The 20,447-nt window shown below is 46.0% G+C and overlaps 1 protein-coding gene across 4 annotated transcripts in view; it reads left to right on the top strand.

Moving 5' to 3' along the window:
* The window catches only part of EIF3A (eukaryotic translation initiation factor 3 subunit A), a 1,009,075-nt gene that overhangs the window by 41,611 nt on the left and 947,017 nt on the right, over window positions 1-20,447 (top strand). For all 4 annotated transcript variants that reach the window (XM_078643910.1, XM_078643908.1, XM_078643907.1 and 1 more), the window contains exons 2-3: window positions 10,734-10,924; window positions 19,828-19,964. In XM_078643910.1, the coding sequence (XP_078500036.1) occupies window positions 10,734-10,924; window positions 19,828-19,964 (328 nt within the window). The remainder of the gene's footprint in view (window positions 1-10,733; window positions 10,925-19,827; window positions 19,965-20,447) is intronic.

Raw genomic sequence — 20,447 nt, 5'->3', positions numbered from 1 at the left:
TCAGTAGGAGATGCTCAGTCCGGGTCATGTGTACCCCTTTTTAGGTCTTGCCTGCCAATGCGCTTGCGCATTGCTAGCGAGATTATAGTAAGGGCAAAAGAACAGTCTACCAAAACGGCGGATTATACACAGTTCATGTTAGACAGGCGCGTGCACGAGGCCAGTCATGTCACACCACCATTTGTCTGTGCCTCGCATCAGACTTCAAAGGCTGCCACTCCCCCCCCCCCCCCCCCCAATTGCACTTCAAAGGCTGCCGCTCTCCCGCCCCCCCGCATCAGACTTCAAAGGAATGCGCTCCCGCTCCCCCCCACCACAGCAATGCAGAGAGCTTGTTTTTTGTTTGTTCTGGCCCATGCCTGGTTTTTTTGTCCATCTCTTTGACCTTCCTTGTACTTGTTTGGATCAGGCGCTCAAGATAGTTGAAGCAAATCTGAGCAACGTTGTTTCATGTTCATGTTTAAAAATGTTTTGCTACTTATCTGCAAAGTAAATCTTTAAATTTTATTATTTATTTGGGGAGACTATTGGGGCCGTCAGACTGCCACTTTCAAGTAAAGATGACCTTAGAAAGTGTGTTTGCACGGTTTCATCATTGGTAACTGGCCTGTGTGTACAAAGATGCGTGCAAGTTATGTTTGACCCCGATAAGGGGGCTAACTGGCTTCGTCAGTGTTGCAGACAGAAGTACCCCCGCCGTGAGAAAAGGGACCAGTGATAGTGCGGCGCCTTTAGTCCAGTAAACCTCTATCATATACCACTGGCTCTGTTGAAATAAATATTGAATGCTAAATCAGCTCCGTCAGGATTCGTACTCGTGACCAATTGAGCGCCGCATTTGCTTAGTGACAGTAAAAAAAAAAAATCTAAAATATTGATCGCTCAAACCGTTGCCCTCACGTGGAATATGAACCAAACTAACTGAACAACAGTATCGAGGAGAGCACAGCATATGACAACCATCCAGTAAGTGAAGCAATGAAAAACAGACTGACATAATGACGTGAACAGATGTGCACAATTGGCATTTCTAAAGCTGAATCTTCATGGAAGTGTTTCCAGTAATATTGTTTACTGCCACCCAGTGAGGTAATTACACAACAGCTGCTTTAACCCCTTGCATGCGGATGACGGCCCCCAGCCGTCATGCACTACAGTGCTTGTGTGCTGATGACGGCTGGGGGCCGTCGTGACCGCACCCGCGCTGAAATCTTCAGCACGAGAGCAGAATCGCGGCAGCATGGAAGGGGTTAAGCACTGCAAATTCCTATTTTTTTGTTTGCTAACTTTGTTACTTTAATCTGTTTCAAATATTCCTCCTTTAGCCCTCTTGCGTTGTTTGCACATCATTAGTCACTTTCTTTTCGGGTGTTTAATCATTTTGTGTGTCCGCTAAGTGTTCGCCTGCCCAATTAGCTTCTTCCGTTTACAAATGGGTACCTAACCATGCTGGAGAGACAGCCGCACTTCCACAGCGGCGATCCCCGATCCCTGTCCTTTGGCATCTGCTGAAATGGATGTTCTTAATTTAGTTGGGAAGCATTTGGACGTGTCTCAGTGCTGCAACGTTTAATCTGTAGCACTGAAGAGTCGCACATTAGGAGGCTCCTTTCCAATGGATACATGTCTTCTAGCATGGCTTGAACAAAGGTAAATAACTGTGCACTCTCTTGTTGAGGAACGGCAAGAGAGGCAGTAGATTTTGCATGCCTGTAGACTAGGATCATTGGATGGAGTCATAGGCACTAAAGTGTTTATTAAATGCAGTTTGGGAATGATCCTTGCCTCCCATCTTCGTCTGTCTGCTTCATCTCACTCTGGCTCGACTTCCCCCCTCTTGCTCTACTGATCACACACTGCACAGCTGCTGCATCGTCCTCGTACTCATTTCTCCACAATTCTCTGCATTCCTTCAGCAGCATCTTTCATCTGAGCTAGTGTCCATCCATGTCGTTGCGGCATTGTGTTCTCAGTGTGGTGAGTCCTGATACTGTAGCTTTCAAGCCCTCATCGTGTATTTTTCTTGGGTCCCGTCCACCACCAACCTCACAGTGCATTGCAGGGAATCGGATAAGTGTGCATTGCTACTCTGTTCCCCTTGTTTTCCGTTTGCATCCAAGGTATTGTTTTCACTTCATCAAATCGTATTCCTAGTGTGAAAACTGGAATGCGCTGTCTTAGAACAGAAAAGTATCAGATATGCAGATATCAAAATATTACATATTTTATCTTAAATGCAGCTTTGGGTGCCTTTCTAGTCAGAAAATAAATATCCCAGCCCACTTGAAACACTCGTCTAATATTACAGAGTGCGGAATGTGAGCAAGGCTGTCACTCCTTTCATCCATCAATGCTTTCACCCTTTGATCTATTAATCTATTTGCCATTGCTTCACATGTCTAACAGCCAACATGCTGCCCCATTCAACCTTTTTAGGTCTCGTGACCTATCAATGCGCATGCGCATTGAGAGTAGCGAGACTATAGGGCTTTAAACAAAGCTTAACTAACTGTGGCGATTTGGTGCTGTGCCCGTGCGCTTTTAGGTCAATGCGCAAGCGCATTGACCTAAAATGCGCGTGCACAGCATCAAATCGCCAGCCATCTGTTCCCCAGCTTGGATCTCCTGGCTGCTCCTCCCCTAATTATCCGCCCATCAAAGGCTGCTCCCGCCCCCTGCTTCACACTTCAAACGAATGCTACCGAGAGCATTTCCCGCCCGGCCGCTTTTAATTTCATTTCGCAAGCAGTTCCCCCCTCCTCCCTCTCCTCCCTCTCCTGACTTTCTCCTGCCTGCCACACCAATCCAAACTGAGGCGCTGCTGCTCCAGTCCCTGTATTACTCCCACTCATCTATGATTAGGAATAAAAGACTGTCGGTTAAAAACAGTTTCCAGATAAAAATGGTTTCCCATTACTTTTGCAGAATGTTCTGCATTTCCTTAACCGCCTCCAACTCTCCGACTTTCACATGCACATACCACTTTGCTGATACTGACCGAGACATGCGCTTTATAAGCAGGAAATAGAATTCTACAGGAAACAATACTACCGAAGACCATTAGAGGGTGTGAGCTCACTGCCACCGAAGAGTACGTACAATTATTATACTTAAAGTTCAGTCAACTACCCTTGATGCACGGACAACCTTTGAAGAAAGTGAAAAGCATGTACCCTCACCCTCACCCTCACTCACCCTCAACCCCTCACCCTCAACCCCTCACCCTCACCCACCCTCAACCCCTCACCCTCACCCTCAACCCCTCACCCTCACCCTCACTCACCCTCACTCACCCTCAACCCCTCACTCACCCTCAACCCCTCACCCTCACTCACCCTCACTCACCCTCACTCACCCTCACTCACCCTCACTCACCCTCACTCACCCTCACTCACCCTCACTCACCCTCACTCACCCTCACTCACCCTCACTCACCCTCACTCACCCTCACTCACCCTCACTCACCCTCACTCACCCTCACTCACCCTCACTCACCCTCACTCACCCTCACTCACCCTCACTACACATATTGTGTTACAATAGGTGTCACATTTGCGAAAGATAAAACTATTGGCATTGTAAATAACAAAGCTATTAACCCCTTAAGTGCTGCCGTCGGCCAACGGTCGTCACGGGCACTACCTCCCCAGTGCTGCGTGCGACCGCTGGACGTCCAGTTCAGCACCGGATAATGGACAGCGCAGCACTGGGGAGGTTTGTTTACTAGCTCCCAAGTGGTTAATTTCGCTATTTTCAAAACAAGCACATAAATAAAAAATGTGTGCTTTACAATACCAATAGCTCAAACTTTCCTAATGCGAGACCTATTGCATTGCTTCTCTCCCCTGCTGCACTCTCCTGCTCTCTAGAGATGTGGCCTAACGACCAGAGCTGCCATCTAAGTCACGTAAATACAAAACCTGTTGCATTCCAAATGCTATAGGTGTCACATTCGCGAAAGTTATAACTATTGGCATTGTAAATGACAAAGCCATCAATTTAGCAATTTTAAAAACCAACAAATAAATAAAATATGTCATTTACAAGACCAATAACTCCAACTTTTCTAATGCGAGACCTATTGCATTTCCAATGCTTGTTCATTCCTCTGTCCATTCATCCTTTCATATATATATATCCTCTCATTCACTGTTTCCCATCTGTCCATTATTCTGTCGTTCCATCTATTCACCTTTTCACCCTTCCATACAGCTTGCTTTCAACTACTGCCCCCTCACACACTGCCCCCTCACACACTGCCCCCTCACACACTGCCCCCTCACACACTGCCCCCTCACACACTGCCCCCTCACACACTGCCCCCTCACACACTGCCCCCTCACACACTGCCCCCTCACACACTGCCCCCTCACACACTGCCCCCTCACACACTGCCCCCTCACACACTGCCCCCTCACACACTGCCCCCTCACACACTGCCCCCTCACACACTGCCCCCTCACACACTGCCCCCTCACACACTGCCCCCTCACACACTGCCCCCTCACACACTGCCCCCTCACACACTGCCCCCCTCACACACTGCCCCCCTCACACACTGCCCCCCTCACACACTGCCCCCCTCACACACTGCCCCCCTCACACACTGCCCCCCTCACACACTGCCCCCCTCACACACTGCCCCCCTCACACACTGCCCCCCTCACACACTGCCCCCCTCACACACTGCCCCCCTCACACACTGCCCCCCTCACACACTGCCCCCCTCACACACTGCCCCCCTCACACACTGCCCCCCTCACACACTGCCCCCCTCACACACTGCCCCCCTCACACACTGCCCCCCTCACACACTGCCCATTCATAACCCCCCACACACAATCCCCACACACAACCCCCCACACACAACCCCCCACACACAACCCCCCACACACAACCCCCCACACACAACCCCCCACACACAACCCCCCACACATACCCCCCCACACATACCCCCCCACACATACCCCCCACACATACCCCCCACACATACCCCCCCACACATACCCCCCACACATACCCCCCCACACATACCCCCCCACACATACCCCCCCACACATACCCCCCCACACATACCCCCCCACACATACCCCCCCACACATACCCCCCCACACATACCCCCCCACACATACCCCCCCACACATACCCCCCCACACATACCCCCCCACACATACCCCCCCACACATACCCCCCCACACATACCCCCCCACACATACCCCCCCACACATAACCCCCCCACACATACCCCCCCACACATACCCCCCCACACATACCCCCCCACACATACCCCCCCACACATAACCCCCCCACACATAACCCCCCACACATAACCCCCCCACACATAACCCCCCCACCACACATAACCCCCCCACCCCCCACCACGGCACAGACACCCCCCCCCCCCCGCGGCACAGACACCCCCCCCCCCCCCGTGGCACAGACCACCACCCCCCCCCCGTGGCACAGACCACCCCCCCCCCCCCCCACGGCACAGACACCACCCCCCCCCCACGGCACAGACACCCCCCCCCCCCCCCCCCACGGCACAGACACCACCACCCCCCCCCCCCCACGGCACAGACACCACCACCCCCCCCCCCCACGGCACAGACACCACCCCCCCCCCCCCACATAGCATAACATCAATACAAAACACCAAGCAGGGGTATCAGGCCAAACGCTCTGCACATTTATCCTATGTGGTATGGTTCAGTGAATTTGTTGTGGGTGCTATTAACCTGAAGTCATATACCCCATGACTCCCAATAATTCAAAGCAGCACAATGGTACAGCACCCCACACAGTATATCTTTTACAATAACATTGAATACATTCTTCAAAGAAACATTTCAGTAGGACTGGAGGTTCTTTTTTTCTTTGCTTTTATTAACAATTTTCAAATTTTAAAATGAAGAAACGTAGCCAACGCGTTTCGTCCGTAGGACTTCTTCAGGGCTACAATAAACAAACATACAAATACATATATTATACAAAAAGCTATTTACACTTTAAAACATAGATTCATGATACATTTTCTGATTATGAAAAACAATTAAATCACATCATATATTGTTTCATAAGTGTCCTACTGAGCTGAATGATTTAGTGACATTTTCGGGTTTCTTAAAGAGTGGAGGACAACAGATTTTAAATCAACTCGTTCACTAGTTTATTTGACTATCTTTTTAGTGACATATAATTTTCTTTATCAAAGACAGTCATTGGAATTACATAAGCAAAATTTCCATCATTATAGTGATGAAGCTGGTCATGCTCTGCATTTAACTAAAGTCAGAGAGGAACTGAATTGTATGGAGACCCTATACTGTGATTTTTTTAAAGATGAGAGAAAAGATGGAGATAATATCAACATAGGATATATTCTTACCGGAAAGTTTTTCTACGGATTTCAATATTATCACACAAATCTTTTTATGGGGCAATTGCCATCACGGTTTTAAGTTTTGTCAGTAATGATCTATTAACAAAGGAAATACAGAGATTTGTGATGGTACATATATAATCGTGTTCTGGTTGTTTAAGCGCCAATAGTATCAGTAACACAAACCTTTTCATATATGGCTATTTTGAAAAAGAATATTTGTCATTTCTTATTATTTTCTAGTTTGTTGAGCGTCAAGGGTATACAAGGCATAAGTGGCCTGATGGAAAAGGAAACAAAGAAAAGGATGCGGTCATGTGTTATTACAGATCACACAGTGGGCGAGAGTGGATTGTGATTGCCGGTTTATTTAGTTGTGGCATGTCCTTTAAACCAAAGCTGACCAACTTATAAAATACATGCAACTTTCCTAATTATTGATATGGCCCCTGATTATTACTAAAATCTATGAGTCAGTCGAATGAATTCACCTTTATGGTGGTGTTATAATATTGCACCACAATCTATAAAGCTCAAATTGTTAGTTTCATTTTTTTTTTTTAAAAAGGAGCATACGTCATCCTTGATAGTGTTAATTCTTTTTAAATTGTTTTAAATTGTTTTCATTACTGAAAAAATCATGCTTGAATATATCCTATGTTGATATAATAAAAGCAAAGAAAATGTTTCTTTGAAGAATGTATTCAATGTTATTGTAAAAGATATACTGTGTGGGGTGCTGTACCATTGTGCTGCATAGCATAACATCAAATAGCATAGCTTCACAAAACACAACAAAGCAAATCATTACAAAACATAGCATAGCAAAGCATAGTATAACAAAACACAACAAAGCATAGCATTACAAAACAGCAAAGCATAGTATAACATAACAGCATAGCATAACAAAACACAACAGCACATAGCATAACAAAACACAACAGCACATAGCATAACAAAACATAGCATAGCTTAGCAAAAAACAACAAAGCATTGCATTACAAAGCATAGCAAAGCATAGTATAACAAAACAAAACATATAGCATAGCAAAACACAACAAAACAGCAAAACAAAGCTTAGCAAAGCATAGCATAACAAAGCTTAGCAAAGCATAGCATAACAAAGCATAACATAACACAACCTAGCATAACATAACACAACCTAGCATAGCATAACACAACCTAGCATAGCATAACACAACCTAGCATAGCATAACACAACCTAGCATAGCATAACACAACCTAGCATAGCATAACACAACCTAGCATAGCATAACACAACCTAGCATAGCATAACACAACCTAGCATAGCATAACACAACCTAGCATAGCATAACACAACCTAGCATAGCATAACACAACCTAGCATAGCATAACACAACCTAGCATAGCATAACACAACCTAGCATAGCATAACACAACCTAGCATAGCATAACACAACCTAGCATAGCATAACACAACCTAGCATAGCATAACAAAACCTAGCATAGCATAACAAAACCTAGCATAGCATAACAAAACCTAGCATAGCATAACAAAACCTAGCATAGCATAACAACACCTAGCATAGCATAACAAAACCTAGCATAACATAATAAAACAGCGTAGCATAACATAAAATGTAGCATAACATAAAACGTAGCATAACAAAACACAACAACACATAGCATAACATAATAAAACATGGCATAACATAATAAAACAGCATAACATAATAAAACATAGCATAACATAAAACGTAGCATAACAAAACACAACAGCACATAGCATAACATAATAAAACGGCATAACATAATAAAACGTAGCATAACAAAACACAACAGCACATAGCATAACAAAACATAACAAAACACAACAAAACATAGCATTACAAAACATAGCATAGCAAAGCATAGTATAACAAAACACAACAAAACATAGCATTGCATAACATAGCATTGCATAACAAAGCATTGCATGACAAAGCATTGCATGACAAAGCATTGCATGACAAAGCATTGCATGACAAAGCATTGCATGACAAAGCATAAAACAGCATAGGATAGCAAAACAGCATAGGATAGCAAAACGAAGCATAGGATAGCAAAACGAAGCATAGGATAGCAAAACGAAGCATAGGATAGCAAAATGAAGCATAGGATAGCAAAATGAAGCATAGGATAGCAAAATGAAGCATAGGGTAGCAAAACGAAGCATAGGGTAGCAAAACGAAGCATAGGGTAGCAAAACGAAGCATAGGGTAGCAAAACGAAGCATAGGATAGCAAAACGAAGCATAGGATAGCAAAACGAAGCATAGGATAGCAATACAAAACCTAGCATAGCATAACAAAACAGCACATAGCATAAAACATAGCAAAACACAACAAAACATAGCATAGCAAAACAAAACATAGCATAGCAAAACAAAACATAGCATAGCAAAACAGCATACACAACAAAGCACAGCATAACAAAACAGCATAGCAGTACATAGCATAACAAAACATAGCAGAACAAATCAAAGCACAGGATAGAAAAACATAGCGTAGCATAACAAAACATAGCATACAGCATAACTCCGCACCACCACAGCATCACTCAGGGATACCACAACATCACTATGCGCTACCATAGCATCACTAAACGCCACAGCATCACTCGTTCGCTACCACAGGATTCAATCTGTGCAACCATTCAACAACAACTGGTTCAAAGATGTTCTCTCAATGTTTCAAGCTTTATTACAAATGTCACAAAAAAATGTTAATATTTCACTTCTGTTCTTGGATTTTCGTCACAATAAAATACACTGAACATAATCTTCACAAAAGTTATTTACAAAAGTTTAAGCTATTGCCATTATAAATGACTAACTTTTATTTAAGTATTGATTATTTAAAAAAAAAAAATCCATTGTTATTTGTAATACCAATACATGTAAGTCACGTAAATGCAACACATTGCATTACAAATGCTATAGGTGTCACATTTGCCAAAGTTTTAACTATTGGCATTGTAAATGCAAAGCTATTAATTTCGCTATTTTCAAAACCAACACATAAATCAAAAATGTCATTTACAATACCAATAGCTCAAACTTTCCTAATGCGTGACCTATTGCATTGCAAATGCTTGTTGCGGTAATTGGGTGGGTTGCCGGTGCGCAGGGCCCTCGCGCCAGGCTTTGTTCAACTAACTGTATTGGGGGCAAGATGATGTGCATACATGGGAGTGGTGGTACAAGACCCCATCCCCCTTGCGGGAAGGGTGGAGATGTTATGCAATGTCATAAAGTAATTCCAACAGCTTATGTATATTTGTAAATTGGTGCATAGTATTGAATAGTGTGTGTGTGTGTGTTTAATAAATGTACTCTTACTTTTATAAGTCAAAGTACAGACTGGACAATCAATTATTGAGTGTTATTTCTGCGCACTCGCAAATGGCGATTACTAGCCCACACCACCTCCCTTGAGTAAGCCTCAAACTGCTCTGCAACACTACCCTCTGAGAGTCAGGCGCTACAATTGGGTGTTTAGTTCCCAGTGAAGGACAAATGTAGTCATGTTTGTGCAGACCTCACAGATGCTGCCTCGTTTTCCAACAGTTTTATAAGTACTATAAGCATCTTTTCGTATTGTTAACAGTAAGTGTGCTGCTGACAAACCGAATTCCTTCAATTAATGATGTATATTCCATCACTCTCACAGCCCTCTTTTGGTCGAAGTGTGCAGTTTGATGTAGCACCCGATTATACAAATACTGTTCCTACTGCAACCAGTTTGTTACTAATGTGGCCACGATCCCTTTGAGATGCGAAGTTAATATTATCCAATGCTACCATTGTAAAGTTGTCACTCAAAGCTCCGAGGAGAGTTTGATTAGTTGATAGGCAGCTAAAAGTGAACCTCTCCAAAACATAGTGGGCTTTGGGCTAGCCTGTTGCTTACAATTGGTTTGTTTTCTTGTCACTTTAATTTTCTTACTTTGTACTCAACGGCTTTCCTTTCTCTTGTGGTGTTCCTTCCTTGGAACCTAGCTGCTTTTCCATCGTTTTGATTGAATGACTTATCCTACTGCTTTACTTCTCTCATTCACGAAACTACTTTTATGTCTTTCTTTCAACACTTCATTTCAGTACTCTGTTAAAGTGCATGTATTTTCTTTGCGTCTCTGGTGTGCCCTTTCCCATTTAAATAGTTACTACCCCTGGCTTGCACCCATCCACCCTGCAGCTTGTCTTTTGCTTCCCCTAACCCTGCCTAGCTTTTTTTGCTTTTTTTTTTGTTTCTACTCACTCCTCATTTCAAACTTCTCAGTTACTCGGCCGCGATGTATACATTGAGGCATTGTTTTTTTTTCATTCCAGAATTTCTTGAAGTTGGCAAAAAGCAACCTGCTCTTGACGTTCTTTACGACGTGATCAAAAGTAAGAAGCATCGAACATGGCAGAAAATTCACGAGCCGATTATGCTGAAGTACCTGGAGCTCTGTGTAGACCTTCGCAAGAGCCATTTGGCAAAAGAAGGACTATATCAGTACAAAAATATCTGCCAGCAGGTAAGGATATTGAAATTCTCTTTTTCTGGTGCCGATGCTACCCACCTCGTAATGGACTAGGACACTGGCACAACTTCCACTTGTTTTGAGCTCTGACCACACCTCCTGTTGTACTGGACTCTGATGCTGCCCCTTTTGATACTAGGTGGCCTTTGAGATCCATTTACCCACTTATGACTGGCTCGATTTCTCTCCCTCACTATTCTTACCTCATATATTTAATAATGGACTGCGCTGGTCTTTGTGTATATCCAAGTGGAAGTTGCAGGCCTCCACTTTCTGATTGTGTCGAAAGCAGGAGAAATGTTTGATCCCATACGTTTTGTGATGTTGATGCTGCTTCTTTAGTTGATCTAGAGCTTTCTTAAACTTCCAGCATTTTGTTACACAACATTGTGTTCGAGGCATGTGGGCTGCTGAATTCATATCTGTGCATAGATCGCCGCCTAGTGTTGGGTCCGGATGATTGCACCTTGTTGTCCTGGAAGAGTCTTCGAAATATCACGAGATAGGTGACTCCTCCCCTGGACTACAGTGCGCATGGGCATCTTCTCCATACTCAGATTGGTTTTTTCCGCCATTGGGTTGGGATGTTATTCCTATGCTCCAACTTCGGAATCGAAACAAAACTTTTCTAAAGGCCAAAAGGCCTTCGACTTCAACTGTATTGTTCTCGCTCGGTAATTATTGACTCGATCGAACTTTCCATCTCGAACCGGTCGTCGACGCGGGCCGTTGGGCCTTTTCGACGCCACGATGGAAAGGAGCCCGTTCCAAAGGTGCCCACAATGCCACTCCAAGTTCCCGCTTACTGACAAACACTCAGTATGCAACAAGTGCCTATCACCAGACCATAAGGAAGAAACCTGCCCAATTCCGGTAGAAGGAAACCATCCGGATTCGACGGGCCGCTAGGCAAGAGATGCAGCGACAGGCACAGGAACCAGACAACATCTTCGATGATGACCAAGAACTACCGGAAGCTCCAGATTCGGACCTAGAGATCGTCACCGTTGAGGACTACTTTGACTCCGACGACGAGATCCCACCGGGGCAAATCGTGAGGCCACTGACACCGATTAGCCTGTTACCGAAGGCTCCGGTCGAGGCATCGCCAAAAGGCCTTCGCCAAGATCTGAAGAAACATTCGCCTGCCCCGCCGTCCGGCTCGGCTCCGAAACCAAAGATAAAGCCTTCAGAGGCCCCAGGGCCAAGTAACGTGATCCCAAAGAAGGTACTCGAACCCAAGAAGGTCGTCGACCCGAAGCGCGTCGAACCGAAAGGCATTACAGCCCAAAGGCGTTGAGCCGAAGAAGGCCGCCGACCCAAAGGGCGCCGATCCAAAGAAGGCCGTTGAGCCTAAAGGCGCCGAATATAAAAAGGCCGTCGAGCCAAAGAAGCCCACAGAGCCGAAGGTCGCCGACCCGAAGAAGGCCGTCGACCCAAAAAAGCCTGCTGTGCCGAAGGTCGCCGAACCAAAGAAGGTCGTCGACATAAAGGGTGCTGCATCGAAGCCTGTAACCCAGCCGGAGAAGGCTATTGAACCAAAGTCAACTGCTCCAAAAAGACCGGTCGATCCAAAAGAATCAATCGACTCGGCAAAGGACAGTCAACCGAAAAAAACCTGTTGCGCACAAGAAGCGTGTTAAACCGAACAACCCGGTCGATCCGAAATCACTCGTCCACCCGAAGAAGGGGTCCGAGCCGAAAAAGACCAAAAAGGCACCGAAAGTCGTCGATACAGAAGGGGATATCGACCCAGAGGCGATAGTCGATCCAAAACAGACTACGCCAAAAAAGTCAAGGACACGGCCACGGACAGTGGACGAAGAACTCTTCTATCCGGATCCATCAGACGACCAGGCAAAAATATATATTAATCCTGAGACTGGTAAAGTCACAATCCTACACAGGAAGAAGAGACCACTGGACACAGACTCTCATTCCCCCATTCCTCTGAAGAAAAAGGACTTAAGGACTTCTCCCTCTAGACCCTTCATTCCTTTCTATACTACTATACTTACTACTCCTTTTGCTACTTACTCTCCTTCTCATCATGGGGACAATGAGGGCGACACAGGGGAAGATCCTCAGCATGATTATAATTATGCAGAGGATCCTAACCCCCAAAATGAACCATGGAAAGAACCAACAGACCCATATGACGCGCATCCCATCCCTGACGTCCCCTCATACCCAACCAAACCGTCACCTACTGACAACACTATTGTCTTCAACCAACTAATAGGGCAGCGCAGTACCACAACGTAGACCTGCACAATGACCCTATAGACGAAGACTTCTTATTTGACTCTTTCCCTACTTCAGAGAAAAATGTAAGAACACTTCCTATGCTAAAGGGGGTGTTAAAACACTCGCCTGATATATTTAAAGATCCAGCCATAGCACGTGTAATCAATCCCAGGATTGAAAAGAAATATAGAGCAGCCCCTACAGACCCTACCTATATCAGAGGTCAGTTACCTTTAGACTTACTAGTAGTGGCTAATGCATGCAAAAGGGCCAACTCGCAAACAGGGAATGCTCCTCCTCCTGATAAAGATGCCAAAATACTAGAGGCTTCTGGGAAAAGGGTAGCATCACAGGCCTCCAATTCATGGAGAATTGCGAATACACAAGCTCTGCTAGCTCGTTAAGACAGGGCACACTATGATCAGCTCGAAGGCTTAATGCAACACCTGCCTGAGCCTTTTAAAGCCCAAGTTAATGACCTCATACAGGAGGGAAAATGTATTACAAACGCCGCCATCAAATGTGCGCTTGACGCAGCCGACACTGCTGTCAGGTCTATTAACACTAGCGTTTTACGACGACGCGCATGGCTGCGTATTTCGGGCTTTACGAACGAGGTGCAGTCCACCCTTCTTAACCAGCCAGTCAACCAAGACTTCCTTTTTAGGTCTCGCTTTGGAGAAAGCGCGCTCTCGCAGCGAGGACTATAGCTGTCGGCTCCGCCAACAACGAGTGGAGACAAGAGCTGGCCAAGCGCACTTTAAGACTCATGGCAGAGTCTGATTCCGACGCGCGCCTTGGGATTGGGTCGCGCGCGTCGGATTCCCACTCTGCCATGCGCCTTGGGATTGGGTCGCATTCGTGAGCTTCTACCGTAGACCGCTCACGTCGCGCGGCTCGTTTCAGTTTCGTTTTGACTTGTCTTGTTTTGGCTCCCTCTTGCCCTGGGGTCTCCTTTCCCTCCTTCCCACTGTGACCTGTCTTTACACATGTTGCTTCTATTCCTTGCTTGTCTTCCAGGGATCCTCGTGCCCGTCTCCATTTCATGGTCCCCTTGCCCGGCCGGTCCCCCTCTCTTGACCGCCTCTTTTCCTATGTGCTGGCAACTGTTTTCTACGCGACCAGGCGCCCGCACATGCAGTAACCCGATCTTCAGTGTGTGTGTGTGTGTGTGTCCGTCCGTCCGTCCGTCCGTCCGTCCGTCACCCCCTGAGGGGAGCAGTCAGTGTTGAATGAGCACCCAAGTACTGCCCACATCGGTTTCCCGCGCCAGTTTAGTAAGATGGGCATGCACTGGTTGAATTCAGGAATCTCTCGTAAACTCCGATTCTTCGGTTGTGCGTATCAATTGTAGTTTTGCTTTTCGCTATGCTTGTCCGGTCACATAATTAAAAATCGCAGGAGCCATAATTTGAGCAGAAACTGTTTGGAAGGAACTGTGAAAGCTGCATGTCTGATGCGCTGGTTTATTGTGCGCTTTCTGTGCGTCAGGGTATAATCGTGTGCAGTTTGCGCGCAGATGGCTGCCCCTGCTCGTGTGTATTCCGTAAAACCTGTAATTGGCATCAGGATTTAACATGGAAAACATTACATAATTTTGCCAAACCTACACCTGGATGGCCCCACCTACGTTGTACTCCCATGGCGTTAGTTCGGTGGCGAACTGTAGCCTTCAAACATGTTCACAACGGCGCATGCGCGCTGCTCGCACTTCTGATTTATGAATATTAATCCCGGCCCTAGTGGGGTTAGTGGCACGACTGGCTTCCAGGCACTCGCTGCTTTCCATGTGAGCAGCTAATTGCCAAGGCAGAAATCGGGGCACGTCTGCTCGAGGCATGACAAATGGATTGGTAATGTGAGCAATAAAACACTGAAACTCACACAGTGCACCTCAGTCTCGACAAGCAGCAGCACCCCCCAATGCAACACTGAAACTCACACACTGCTCCACCAGTGCACCTCAGTCCTGGCAAGCAGCAGCACCCCAATGCAACACTGAAATACACACCTCTCCACCAGTGCACCTCAGTCCTGACAAGCAGCACCATCTCCCCAATGCCACACTGACACACACATCTCAACCTGCGCACCTTAGTCCTGACAAGCAGCAGCACCCCCAATGCAACACTGAAAGTCACACACTGCTCCAGCAGTGCACCTCAGTCATGAGAAGCAGCAGCACCCCAATGCAACACTGAAACTCACACAGTGCACCTCCGTCCTGACAAGCAGCAGCACCCCCGTGCAACACAAACTCATACACCACTCCACCAGTGCGCCTCGTCACGGCAAGCAGCAGCACCCCCCAATGCAACACTGAAACTCACACACCTCTCCCACCAGTGCACCTCCAGTCCTTGCAAGCAGCAGCACCCCCCAATGCAACACTGAAACTCAAACACCGCTCCACCAGTGTACCTCAGTCATAAAAAGCAGCAGCACCCCAATGCAACACTACAACACACCGCTCCACCAGTGTACCTCAGTCGTTGCTATTAGCGGCACCCCCTTAGTGCAACACCGAATCTCACACACCTCAACCAGTGCACCTAAGTCCTTGCAAGCAGCAGCACCCCCTTAATGCAACACTGAAACTCACACACCGCTCCACCAGTGCACCTCAGTCCTGACAAGCAGCAGCACCCCCAATACAACACTGAAACTCACACAGTGCACCTCACATTTGCAAGAGTTTAACATATTGGCATTGTAATTGACAATGCCTTTTATTTACGTTTTAAAAACCAACACATAAATAAAAGGCAGTGCCATTTACAATGCCAATGGCTCAAACTCTTAACAACTGCGAGACCTATTGCATTGCAAATGCTTGTTGGCCCTGCAGTCGATACCGTTTTAGATAAAATGAAGAAAGACACAAACTGCAAAATCAATGGGTGCAGTGCAGTTTCAGCAACACAGAGGTTCCTTTCGACGCTCCTCATACAGAGCAGCTACACGAGGCAATACTTCACAGACCTCATCGACATATAAAGGCAACACCCAAGGTTCCTTTAACAAGAACTCCAACAGGAGGTTATAGGGGCAACAATAACAAGGGAAGAGGACGTGGAGGCAATAACACCAGATCCTCCACTGCCGCAAAACAGTGACTTCATCACGCTACCTCCAGACCACCCAACACAGGTCCGAGGCAGACTCCAACAGTTCCTACCTGTCTGGAACGCAATTACCACGGACAGGTGGGTAAGACAAATTATCCAGTATGGTTATTGCCTAGAACTTACCTCTACTCCACCAAACATACCACCCAGACACCGTCCTATGTCCAAGGAACACATCACCCTGCTACAAGAGGTGAAATGCATGCTGGAAAAGGGGGCCATAGACCAGTCCCTTTCCAACACCAAGGGACAGGAGTATCCTCCCTATACTTACTTATTCCCAAGAAGGACGGTTCCCTCAGACCAATATTGGACCTCCGACCCCTAAATCAATACATACTGTCGGAGCACATCCATATGATCACACTACAGCAAGTGCTCCCGTTGCTACAAAAAGGACACTTCTTAGCAACACTGGACCTCAAGGAAGCGTATTTTCACATACCCATCCATCCAGCTCACAGAAAATACCTCAGGTTCACAATAGAAGGTCAACACTACCAATTCAAAGTTCTCCCCTTCGGGGTAACCACGGCTCCAAGAGTGTTTACAAAATGCTTAGCAACAGTGGCTGCACATCTCAGGAGGCAACACATCCATGTGTTCCCGTACCTAGACGATTGGCTAATTCAAGCCAGATCGTACGAACAGTCTGCAAGAGACACGTCTCAGACACTTCAGCTGCTACACAGCCTAGGCTTTTCGATAAACTACCCAAAATCGCATCTACAACCATCCCACACACAACAATATCTGGGAGCTACTATAGATGCCTCAGTGGCAAAAGCATATCCAAACACAGCAAGGATAGCCGGCATGCAGATGCTCATTCGCAAATTTCAGCCACAATACTCTCTGCCAGCTCGAGTCTTCATGCAGCTCATAGGCATGATGGCCTCCTGCATATTCATTGTCCCCCATGCCAGACTTCAAATGCGTCCATTGCAAGAATGCCGAGCACGGCAGTGGAACCAAGCTCATGGACAACTAAAGGACCTAGTGTTGGTAGACAGTCGCGCTCACAACTCTCTTCAATGGTGGAACCCACAAAACCTTTCCAAGGGGCGACTGTTCCAAGAGCCGGTTCCACAACTAGTACTAACAGCGGACGCAACACTGACAGGCTGGGGAGCCCACCTCCTTCACTACACAGTACAAGGGCTGTGGACAATCAAACAAAAGAAACTGCATATCAACCAACTAGAGTTGCTAGCGATATTCCTAGCCCTGAAAGCATACCGAAAATACTTGTACAGCAAGACTGTGTTGATCCGGACGGACAACATGACAGCAATGTACTATATCCAGAAACAGGGAGGAACACACTCTCCACAGTTGTCCCACTTGGCACAGAGCATATGGAAGTGGGCAATTCCAAAAGACATCTTTCTCCTGGCAGAACACCTCCCAGGAAAAGACAACCAAATAGCGGACCTGCTCAGCAGACACAGCCAGCAACTACACGAATGGGAGATTCACCCCCAAGTTCTCCAGCCATTCTTCAGCCAGTGGGGGCATCCAGAGATAGACCTGTTTGCCACAAACAAAAACTCAAAATGCCAGTACTTTGCCGCCAGGTTCCCACATCCGTTGTCAAAAGGCAATGCGATATGGATGAACTGGTCCGGCAGATTTGCGTACGCTTTTCCCCCAGCACCACTGATTCCGCGGGTGGCACGCAAACTGCAGCAACACTCACTCACACTAATCCTAGTTGCTCCCACATTGGCGAGACAGCCATGGTACACAACGTTCCTAGAGCTTTCAGTAGTTCCTCATCAAAGGCTGCGCCTCGCACCCCACCTTCTAACTCAGAACCACGGAGAAATCAGACACCCAAATCCAGATCAGATGAACCTAGCGATCTGGCTCCTGAAGTCTTAGAATTCGGATACCTTAACTTGCCTCCAGACTGCATGAACATCATTAAGGAGGCAAGGCGACCAACTACTAGAGCATGCTATGCAGCTAAATGGAAAAGATTTGTTATTTACTGCAACAATAATCAGATCAACCCATTAGATGCTTCCATACAAAACATTATATGTTACCTCCTGCATCTTTAAAGATGCAACCTAGCATACTCTTCAATAAGACTACACCTCGCTGCTATAGCAGCATACCTTCAAAACAGGCAACACTTTTCACTGTTTAGAGTCCCAGCAATCAAGGCTTTTATGGAGGGTCTTAAAAGGGTGATTCCTCCAAGACACCCACCTTCCCCAGTCTGGAACCTAAACGTAGTACTTACCAGATTTATGGGACCTCCTTTCTAACCTCTACATTCATGCGAACTGCAATTTCTAACGTGGAAGGTGGCATCCTTGATTGCCATTACCTCACTCAGGCGAGTTAGCGTGTTACAAGCACTAACTATTCAAGAACCCTTCATGCAAGTACATGCTAACCGGGTCATACTTAAAACAAACCCTAAGTTTATGCCAAAAGTCATATCCAATTTTCATATTAATCGATCAATAGAACTGCCAGTGTTCTTCCAGAATCCACAGTCAGTAGCTAAAAAGAGCCCTACACACACTGGATTTAAAGAGAGCTCTGCTTTATTATGTGGACAGAACGAAATCATTTCGGAAAACAAAGCAATTATTTGTTGCTTTTTCACCACAACATAAAGGAAATCCCATTTTCAAGTCGGGAATAGCCAGATGGATAGTTAAATGCATTCAAATATGTTATCAAAAAGCTAAACGCACTTTAACTGTCCCCCCGCAAGAGCACACACTACGCGAAAAATGGGGGCATCCATAGCTTTCCTAGGAAATATTCCTCTTGAAGACCTATGTAGAGCAGCCACATGGACTACCATACACACTTTCACAAAGCACTACTGTGTAGACATACAAGCAAAGCAGCAAGCTGCTGTAGGCCAGGCTGTCCTCAAAACCCTCTTTCAAACTGCTGCAGCTGGCACAGGTGACCACCGCTAGAGGAGATACTGCTATACAGTCTATGCACAGATATGAATTCAGCAGCCCACATGCCTCGAACGGAATATTCTACTTACCAGTATGCATCTGTTCTTGGCATGTAGGGCTGCTGACATTCATATCGCCCGCCCTCCTCCCTGGTGCCTGTCGCAGCTGCAGCATTATCTTTTGCATGGACATCTCTTACTTTACTATCTCCATCTCTGCCACAATGGCGAAAAACAATCTGAGGATGGAGAAGATGACCATGCGCACTGTAGTCCAGGGGAGGAGTCACCTATCTCGTGATACTTCGAAGACTCTTCCAGGACAACAAGGTGCAATCATCCGGACCCACACTAGGCGGCGATCTATGCACAGATATGAATGTCAGCAGCCCTACATGCCAAGAACAGATGCATACTGGTAAGTAGCATATTCCTTCCTGCTGCATCTCGGCTTTAGGATGTTAATTGGTTTTCACTTTCCATATCCACAGTGTTATACTAATGTTTGTTACTTTGAATACCAGATGAAAGTTGCACCTGTCTGGAATACAAGCAGACATTTCACCATCTTGTTGTTTGGCTTGTAGGTAAATATCAAGTCTTTGGAGGATGTTGTTCGGGCTTATCTGAAGCTGGCAGAGGAGAAAACGGAATCTGCCAAGGAGTCGTCACAGCAGATGGTGCTGGATATTGAAGATTTGGATAATATCCAAACTCCAGAAAGGTAAAACAAAATCCTGTGGGTATGCTTAATATAAAGGTATGCTTTTCTTTCCTCCTGTAGTTTGATTTTGCTGATCATTGTGAGTAAATAGGATGCCAAACTATAGCCATATGTGAACTATAAGAATTCACGCTATTCTAACTCTTTTTTGTTTGCTCCAGCACAGTGTAGATGTATGAAGTTTCTAGAATTGCTTATGGTAATATCGAGCGTTACGATTGCCATTTCATTATAGCTACAGTTATTCATGGTTTCGTCTTATTAAAGAGGCTGGGACTGCATGTTGCCATTATAAAAACCAAGAACTAATTTAATTAGTACAAGTACTTTTAGGTGATGTAATGTCACTTTAGCTCTTAGAAGCTGACCAGACCGTATGACAGTCACAAGGTAGTCTTTCGTTTACGTGACAAGCATCTACTTGGGCGGAAATGTTGTCTACTGATTTGGTTATTGAATGTTTTTTTCTGAATTAAGTTCCAT

The sequence above is a fragment of the Lissotriton helveticus genome, chromosome 5_1 (assembly GCF_964261635.1).
Source record: "Lissotriton helveticus chromosome 5_1, aLisHel1.1, whole genome shotgun sequence".
Taxonomy (NCBI): Eukaryota; Metazoa; Chordata; class Amphibia; order Caudata; family Salamandridae; genus Lissotriton; species Lissotriton helveticus.
The sequence above is the reverse complement of the archived record's forward strand: the minus strand, read 5'-3'. Positions and strand labels throughout refer to the sequence as shown.